Below are 10,067 nucleotides of genomic sequence, written 5' to 3'. Positions count from 1 at the left end.
ATTAATTGCATGTTAAAACTCATATCTATATCAAGGATAGGGAATAAGGATACAAAATAGACATTGATAGTATAATTATAAATATGAATATAAATTAGATAATTAAATTTTATAAACCAAAAATATCATGGAACGTATTTTAGTTAAAAATATAAAAATTTGTCGCTTATTTTTTTTTAAAGTTTATGAGAGTTATATCCTTCCTATACCTATTAAATAAATAGAAGAGAGAAAGTTCTACTTTCTCCAAAATTTAGAAAAAAATTTAGAAAAATTTCCAAAAAATTGAGCATGCCACATCAAACTAACTAGACTATTCTTCTCCTGAAGAATATATTTTCTAGAATTCTACCAAACTAAGAGTTATCTAATTTACCTTCTTTGATTAGAAGTTTCACCGATCCCAATATTTTTTGATTAGGACTAGACTTCTATAATCAAATAGATTCGCGGATTAAAAATATAAATTAAGACATATTTTTAACATAAAAATTTTTATCCTAGCATGTATAAAATGCTGGTATTATGTTAGATAAAAGTATAGGCAAAATTGAATATTTAAATACAGATCAAATAGTTCATAATTATAGATCCATATTCATGTTCTGTTTTATGATAAATATGGTTATAGATGCACGCACGGATATTACTGAAATTTATATATATACTTGGATAAATTTAAATACAAAAATAGATTATTAATTTTGAACCAATATATTCATATAAAGTTTCGAGAAAAATCTACATATACTTTTTATTACAGCACCAATCTCCAACCGAGGAAAATATATACTAAGCCTACAATGAAGCACTGACAGCACTCGTGGGAACAACTCTTTTTATAACATATACTAATTTGATAATAACAAGATAAATATTTATTTGATTATAAAAATTTGATATAATTTGAATTTAAAATATCTATTTTTTTGATTAAAAAAAAGTGATAAACAATCAGGGGTCACCTCACCCCTCCCCCTCCCCCAACCCCTAAAAAAGCCTTTATTTAGAAAAAGAAACCAGTGAAAGATAACGGCTGTTAAAACCGGGTAACCCGAGCCCAACCAAGTCTTTTAATTCACGCGTGTGCGTCGACCCGTGCCTCGAACTTTAGCCACCCATGTAGTACTTTGCCGGGTTTTAACCCCAAGTCCCCGAAACAGAAGTTCCAGAACGTTCCTCTTATTACAATTTCTAATTTCGAAGAGGCCATTCGAGAACCTTCTCAAAACCCTACCCTTCCCGATAAAAGCCTCTCCTTAAACCCTATCCGCCCCAATCTCCGTCGTCCGAGAGCCATTCTCTCCTCCAGGGAAGCAACATCTTTCCAAGCTTCTCGTCGATCATTGCCGATGGCCAAGCGTCTGATTCCTTCCCTCAATCGCGTTCTCATTGAGAAGATCATCCCCCCTTCCAGGACCAATTCCGGAATCTTGCTCCCTGAGAAGACCACCAAGGTGACATCTCTAGACCGCTTTCTTCCTTTGAAGTCTCGCCTAATCTACCTTTCCTGCTTCTGGATTTTGTTTGAACTGTTTTCTTTTTTATAATTTTTTTATCTGATTTTGTTGTGATTTCCCTTCTTTAGGCCCTGTTTTTGCTCTCAAATAATGAAAAAAACCCACTCTTTTATTGTTAATCTTGAGCTGTTTCTAGTTTAGGTTATTGAGTATTGGCTGGTTGGCTTAACATTTCTGACAGCATTTGATTAGTTTTTGTGCCTGATAGATTGGTTTTATGCCTCCCATACCCAAGGCTCATGGGATGGTATTATTTGTTACTATCATTTAAATGACCTATCGCGTGCCAATATGTGTTTATTGTCACCCAGTTGCAATTGTATCTGGATGTGAGGTCGAAGGTTTATAGTCAAAAAAATTTATGTTTTAGGTACATTCTGTTAGCTGTAGTGCATAGGCAATTACTAGTTCATGCTTTGGCTTCGCAGGGGTTTAGTGAATGTATTGTTCTATTTGAACTTTTAACATTAACCTCCTCCTCTTGTATTTTATTATTATTTTTTTTAAAAAGTCGGGCACTTTGTTCGTTGTTGTTTGGAACTGTTTGTTTTGCTAAATCGGTGCGATTTTCATGTCATTTCTTTATTGGTTGCTCATTATTTTAGTCCGAAGACCTTGACCTTGACAACTATATACAAACAATCAACTGATGTGTGATTCAACAATGTTAAACGTTGCAGACATTGATGGTTTCTTGTGGATTTTAAAGGTTTAAATTTATCTTGATTGGTATTCCATAATTTTCTGAAGTTATAACATTCCTTTTGAACTTAAAGATTGTCTTTAACCATCTATAAGCTGCTGGTTCTTTGGTTATTTATTTATTGTTTCAATGATCTGGCCTTTACTAGATGCCTTAAGCATGTGTTGGTTTGTGGTTCAGAAGAGCGATTGAATGAGGATGAGATATTTGTAATACAATGTTTTGTTAATATCTTGGTTGCTGCTTTCCTTATACTATCTTTTGGCCTTAGAGATGGAGGCTCTAGCACATGATGATTATTGGTTTGGAAGATTTTTGAGATATGAGAAATTTGACAGGATTGCTCCCCTGCAACTGCAGGGTTATGTAGCTTCTCCTTGGAGGTTGACTTAATATTTTGATACTTAATTAATTATGTCGATGAGAGATGTTACCAAAGTCTTGGTCATGCCACTATAAGATGCTTTAGATAATTGTTCATGTAACTGTTAACAAAATTACCCCAAGCGGGAACTTGATGGACATGCTATATGTTGGGAGCTCTGGTTGATATGCAACTTATGAGTTTAAATTGGCAAGGGATGATAATGGAGGTGAAATTTGGCTGTCAGCTTCGTTACTATGGTGGGAAAGCCTGGAAATATAGAATATTCTTTCTTTTTTCTCCTTTTTAAATTTTAATGAGAATTTAGTTGGTGGGATTTGATTGAGAGCATTGTCATAGAGGTGGGCATGGATAGAGAATGGGATTTTTTTTTAAAAAAAGTATTAGTTATAGTGATATAGAGGGAAGATTTTATTGAGAACATTGTTTTATATATGTATATGTATATGTATATGCATACACACTAGAGGGGCGGTGCGGGGTTGGTAAGTCTGGATGGTTAAACGCTTAGCTTATTTCACATCGGCACACTGTGGGTGTTGGGATTTTTATTCTTTTTATCTTGTTTCTTTCTTCTTTTTTTTTGTTTTTTCTTGGGGGGTGGAGGGGTGGGGTTGGTTGAGGGCAAGGGTTGGCACACAAAACCCCTCCTTCAATGTATGCATGCACTCATGGCATATGTGTATGTGAATTGCCAATATTTTTATCTTTTGGGACTGTCATCCTTATCTCTTTGAAAAAAGAGAGAAGGAAAGTCCAATAAATTACCATGTTTGTTTCTTTACCGATTCTTGCATGCAGTACTCTCGATCAAGGATTTAGATGGGTTTTGACTCATGATTGAATTTTTAGTTTTGGCAGTTTCCGTGATTTTGGCTATTCACTCCCAGTTTTGTAATTTTTGGTCATAAAAGTCAGAAACGATCTAAGAACTAACAAAATTAAGGGAAAAATCAGAAATGTTATTTCACATTATTCTATTATGTTTTCAGTTATCAAGGATTGTTCTTTGTGTAATTTGGGTATCTTTATGCTGAAACTAAACTGTTTAAAAGCTTAGTGCATTAAATATATCACACCTTCATCTACTTTTTATTTTTCCTCCTCTATTTTTGTAATTTTTCATATTTTCTCTAATTTTTGCATTTAAGTAAACATTTTCTTTAACCATATTTCATTATATTTGGTTTTGATAACTCTTTAAGAAAAATCTGTCTAAGCATACTTTGTTCTATTTCATTTTAGAAACCCATCTAAACAAGAAAAGTCCCATCTGAGCATATCATATTCTAAGCCTACCTAATTATATTTCATTCTATTTCATTCACGTATGTAAGCAAGAAAAATAAGCTATTTAAATAAAAACCCATTTATTTCATTGGTTCATTTTAATATCATTTTATTCTGAAAAAGAGAAAAAACTCATTTGAGTAAGAAAAAAGAAGAATTATATGAACACATAATGATTTCTAAATAGTGAAGACCTGCATCATGATTGCATCTTGCCCTAATAAAGCTTAGCCAAAAATAATGTAGATTAGATTGTTAGAGCCTTAGATAAATGCTATATTGAATATTATTGCCAAATTTTAGGAAACATTTGATAATGTTAAGCTACATGCTTAATAAAGAAAGTAGTTTCAGTCAGTTTGGGCCAATATGGCGCATTAATCTCGGCTGAAACCAATCCATTTTGGCCCAAAAATGCTGGAAAACATTTATACAAAGTTTGGAGAGAGAAGAAAAGTCCCTTGCTGATTTTAGCACTGTTTAATAAGCCAAAGCCATAAACTAAAACCAAAGTGCCCTCTAGAATCCGATTTCATGCACCCTGCTGTCTTAGCTTCTTCTATCCTACTCAGTGGCCTATAACTCAGAATTTTGGTAGGTCTCTTCAAAAGAATTAAACAGGCTCAAGAAATGGTACCCCCCCTTCTTCTCTCTTTAGGATGGCCCACCTTCAGAGTTCTCTAAACATGACTTATGTAAGAAATAAGAAACCCTTGCAAGGTATTATGAGGTACATCATGGAAGACAACCAAATTACAGATTCACTTCTCTTGCAGTTCTTCCTTAGGTTACCTTAACTGATAGTTACCGCTGCTGCTGGTTTCCTTTTTGGACGTCATGGTGGCTGTCAACATGCAGAAAACCATCTTAAATGCAGGATAATCTTGTTTGGTCTTGAAAATATTTTCTTATTAAAGCCCCTGACACCATTATATTTAGGGTTGTTTTGCTCCATTATTGGTCTGAATGATTAGTAAATGCCCTATTTGTTTTTTTATCAAAATTTTAGGTATTTTTTGTCATTTTCTCAATGTAGACATGAATGGACATGCTCATTATTATTTTTATCATTGTTAATTTGTTTATCTTTTTATCCTTTGTTTTAGTTGAACTCTGGAAAAGTTGTAGCAGTAGGCCCTGGTGCGCGTGACAGGAATGGGAACTTTATCCCTGTTTCTGTGAAGGAAGGAGATGTAGTTCTTTTACCTGAGTATGGAGGAACTGAAGTAAAGCTCGCTGACAAGGAGTAAGCTTAATTTCTTTTTTTACCACTTCTTTTACATCATAATTCCAAGAGAATGTTTGTATTAAAAATCGGACTTCATATTAGGTAGAAAATTTATTTGTAATTGGTAGCTGGTTCGTGTGTTTTTATTGGGTTACGCACATGGACCAATCATATCAGCAGTTTTGGGGATCACAGGCACCATCCTTTCATATTGGTATTTGGACAGGGCTTGTACTCTCTCTCTCTCTCTCTCTCTCTCTCTCTCTCTCTCTCTCTCTCTCTCTCTCTGTGTGTGTGTGTGTGTGTGTGTGTGTGTGTGTGTGTGTGTGTGAATCCCTTTGTATGTTTGTTTAAGTTTTTCTTCACTATTAATTAAAAAAAATAGAAATATGTATAGACGTGCACCTATTTAATACTAAAATTATGTAGGACAAAGGTTCATACATCCCCTGGACCCAGCAAACTGAAAATAGTTGAGTGATTTGTTTTGATCGTATAATTAGTGGATTATATGTGCAAATATTTAATCTGTTCTGGAAAGATTTTTAATGTTCCGCAGCTGTGACCTTTGCTTTTAGTTTTAAGTGCGCGATGACAGGATATGCGAGTGTGCATGGGCCTTTTGTTTGCAAACGTACTTCTTTTCTGTCCAAGGTTGCAAGACATTGCATTGACTCGTGGTGAATAGTGTAACGTGAAACAAACAATCCTGCAGTTTGATTTTGCCATGTTATATTAGCACTTCAATTTAAAATAATAGGCTTTATTATAGAGAGAGATGGATGCTGCTCCTCTCAAGAGGATCTCCACTTGATTTCAAAGTCAGTAATGGAGCATGCAAATCAAAGATTTATAGTATTGATCATGGTCTATACCACTAAATATTTAGATATATAAAATATATATTTTGATGATGACACATCATGTGGATAAAAAAATGAATGGTTTTTCTTATGCTGGTATGCTAAAGTTTTTAGATTCAGAACTCACTTTATTGAACACTCTGTATTTTTGTTGATTTCCTTTCAGGTATCATCTGTTCAGGGATGACGACATACTCGGAATCCTCCGCGAGTGATCCGTGCAGCAGCTAACCAGATTCACATTATTAGCTTTATGTTTTCTGGTTGTCAAATCGAGTGAGATGTATCATGCTTGGACTTGAAATAGTCCTCTTAAAAACAAAATTTCGAAAACATGATCAGGAGACTTTCATGTCAATTTTGATGCACAAAACTAAATGCTTGCATTGAGAGCGTTGTTTGTTTAATTGGCCATTGAAAGTGGTCCAAGTGTTTGTTTCTTCGAACTTACATTAGAACCGGATACTTATTGAAGCAGTACCAATTCATATTGGTGGCCTTTTGAGTTTGATGGTTTTTTTTTTATGGGCAGGATTCAGTACAAAATATGCAGTCTGCATGAACCTGGATATATCTTCTGAATGCTTCCAAGGAAGTGCATTTGTCATCGGCATCTTCCTTGCGAAAGTCAACCAAAGTGCTTTTGTCAAGCATTCGTGTCATTTTCAGGGTTGCAAAGCATGGTAGATCTGTTTCTGGCCCCTTTTTTTTGCATGTTTTGTGAAGTAAATCTATTTTAATCTTGCTTTTGTGCACTTGTAGATTCTAACGATCGTAAATTTGCTGTCTCCCTCGCCCTTTAAATATCTCGTGATTCGCACCCCCCCCCCCCCCCCCCCCCCCCCCGGCGCAAGGTGTAGGTTCATGATGGGGAACTGGGGCCTGACCATGAGGCTCGGGGCTCGCACAGGCTGTGGGTTTTAGTTTTGGAGTTGTATTTCAGTATTTGAAGTTGGATGATTATAGTGTGGTGTGTGGATATACCACGGAACCAGCATATTTTACAGTTTACTGAAAAAGCTTACTTAATTTTCAGCAAAAAAAAAAAAGCTTACTTAATAGAAGTCTTATTATTATTTTTTTTTTGCTTAACAATCGAAGTTTTATTTAAAAATAAATCTTATGTGCTCTTTGGCATTGCCTTTATTTTTTTATAAATTGAAAAAGAGAAAAAATATTTTTTAAAATTTGTAAATTATAAATGTTTGGTTGTGTGTTGGGGGGGATGGGTGGGTGATAATGGGCGGGTGGACGAAGTGATGATGGTGGAGATAATGATTAAATCTTTGTGAAGCTTTTATGATTTTTTTTTTTTGATAAATAGGAGTTACTTCCTAATAATTAACTGATTTTTTTTAATGTAATGTTAATTGATAGGGTTTATTGGTAAGTGATATATGTTGGTATGGAATAGATTTTTTTTTCATATAATTTTTACTTTTGAAAATAATGAAAATAAAATATTTTGTTAATGATATTTTGAAAGGCAGAAGATTATAATAATATTGGCAAATATTTTTTTATCTTTATTTTTATGATTTTATTTTTAAAATAAAAAACAACAAATAGAGCAATGCGAAACAGGTCTGTACTTCATATACATTTTAATATCATGATTATCATTAATATTGAAAGAATTTCCATAACTAATTATTCTTCTGAGCATAGAATCATCTATCTAAATGGTTATAATTGTGGGGAATATCTAAATGGCTAAATTGCAATTTCTAGTATTCCAACAGTTCAGGAAAAAAAGGCGTGGATGCTTTGACATCAAGGCCTCTTCATGTTACAATAGGATAACTAGAAGTAGATATGTCATGAATAAAACAGTTACGTTTGACTCCTTCGGAGAATAAATTTAAGAAGAGCAAGAATTACCGATTAGGACTTACAAATTTATCTTTACCATTATACAATTTAGAAAGTAATCAATATATTGTTGTCGAAAAAAAAAAGAATAATGAAGTTTAGCATTGATGACAAGAAAGGAAATCGACAATGCATAAAATTATTATGCCTTCAAATCATTGCAATGGAAAAGAAAGAATTGCTTGAATCCGTTGCCATTATTACAGAGTCGCAAGTCTTCCTAAGAGAGAGGCATGGAGGATTAAGAGAGATACTCTGGCAAATTTGTTTCTACTTCTCTTTTCCTAATGTTCGTTGAATGGACGTAAGGAATCATATGAGCAGCCGTTTAATTTAAAACATCTTTCCTTCTCTAATGGAATTTGACATTTCTAGTCTATTTTTATTCAGTATAGATTTCTTATGTTTGTTTCTTAGATCAAGAATGCAAAAAATGAATAAACAAGTACAATTTAACAATGATAGCAGTAGTTGTAGATAGAATTAGAGAGGGAGCCAAACTAGAGAGATTTTAGGAGGTAATTAGGCCATGACATGAGTGGAGAATTTGGATAATTTTAATTAGCAAGGAATGAAAGATTCTCTGTTTCTTTATCCGTACTAATTAGAATTAATCCCAGAAAGTGAATTTAGAACGCCCCGGTAATTGCTGGAGTAAGATGTGTGCGCGTGTTTGTGTGGCTTCTGTTGGCCCAAAAAAATTGGAATTTTATGGGAGATATCCCTTCTCCTATTCAAAAGCGCAGAATAAGATACTTTCTAGCATTTGGCTTAATGGATGATTGCAGGAAATATGGGATTTAATATGCACTAAACTTAGCGGACTTCATGGCAGATAAATTGCCCTCTTACTTTTTTGAGTGTTCAGAGATTGGATAGGGGTAAAACAGTAATTAGGATGAAATAAGCTTCCTCTCTTCCATGGTATAAGTCTATTCCACCTAAATAATGAAATAGAGCTATGACTTGTAGGCCCACTCAGACCTTCATGCGGTATAAGGTCCTATTCTTGATCCTGCTTTGGTATTTAGTAGGGGGATATCCCTCCACTTAATCAGCATCCAAATACACGTTTAGAGGTATTGCAGAACAATTGAGAGGCGGAATAGGGACGTATACCATGTTAGAGTATAAGAGGGCCAACATGGTGTTATTTTATCCCATCTTTTTGGTTTAATAGGATTACTCCTCGGAAGAAGCTTGTCCTTATTCCATCAAATGCCTTTTTGCCTTTATCCACTCTTTAAACATAAAAAAAAGTAGGAAGGCAAATTTGTTTTTGTGATAAAATTTAAAATATCTCAAAACCGAATTTGAATCAAATGCACCTCATTTTGGCAACTTGTTCCTTGCACTGCTCCCTCCAATCAAATACCAAAATGTTTTTATTTGCAGAATAGGTTTATCCCTCCAATAATATGTTGGATATCCCATCCAAAATTTATTCTGCAACGGAACATTACTTTATAGAAGAAGCAGAAGGATCTAAACTTAGGTATTTGCAGCGTGATTAGGTGCATCTCGCTCTCGTTCTCTAGTTCGTATTTGATAGACGGAATAAGTGGTGGGATATTCACACAAAATGAATATAGAGCTAATGTGATATAAAATGTATTCTGATGTTCCAGTTGCAGAATAACTTTCAGAAAGAACTTCAAGGAAAAAGAAAATCAAGATGGTGGCTGGATATATGCATTTCCTCAAATGGAAGTTCGATGCTGGATCGCCACATCAATTTATTTCTGCATCAATGAATATTTGAGCAGCTTCAAGACTAAGTTCTTTGTAAACCTGAGATGTATGCATATTCCATCCATTAAATTCGGAAAGTTTAGGAACTACTTCAGCTGAACAAGAAAAATAGTTTGATGGTTAAGTGGAAGAGCATACAAGTTGCTTGTGGATGCTTTGAAATGCCCTGCAAAAATTCCGTGCCTTCGCTGGACCTACCTGAAACATAGAGACATCTTAATCACTGCTTCATGCATCAGATGTGTAATATTTGGTTACAAGGTGGTCAGAAAAGTAACAGGTAATGCAAATGAGATAGAAAAATAAATTCCCTAAAAAAAAAAGAGATCTCTTATAGGACGAGCTACGATCCGATGACATAGAGGTTTCAAGGTTTCACGTAATAGTTTCTAATTTCTAAAAATTTCAATAATTCCGTTAGACATGACAAAATCCAAAAAAATTTTAAGGACTT

General features: G+C 34.2%; 1 protein-coding gene across 1 annotated transcript; it reads left to right on the top strand.

The window, feature by feature from the left end:
- Positions 1 to 1,175: 1,175 nt before the first annotated feature.
- Positions 1,176 to 6,477, top strand: LOC103706237 (10 kDa chaperonin, mitochondrial-like). Its single transcript, XM_008790287.6, has 3 exons — positions 1,176 to 1,457; positions 5,005 to 5,144; positions 6,156 to 6,477. Exons 1-3 carry the CDS (start codon positions 1,353 to 1,355, stop codon positions 6,202 to 6,204), a joined length of 294 nt encoding a protein of 97 aa, XP_008788509.4. The 5' UTR covers positions 1,176 to 1,352; the 3' UTR covers positions 6,205 to 6,477.
- Positions 6,478 to 10,067: the final 3,590 nt, after the last annotated feature.

Source organism: Phoenix dactylifera, chromosome 8 (genome assembly GCF_051530095.1).
Source record: "Phoenix dactylifera cultivar Ajwa chromosome 8, Ajwa_hap1_PhDact_Kaust_v1.1, whole genome shotgun sequence".
Taxonomy (NCBI): Eukaryota; Viridiplantae; Streptophyta; class Magnoliopsida; order Arecales; family Arecaceae; genus Phoenix; species Phoenix dactylifera.
Note: the sequence above shows the minus strand (reverse complement) of the source record. Positions and strands in the feature narration are given on the sequence as shown.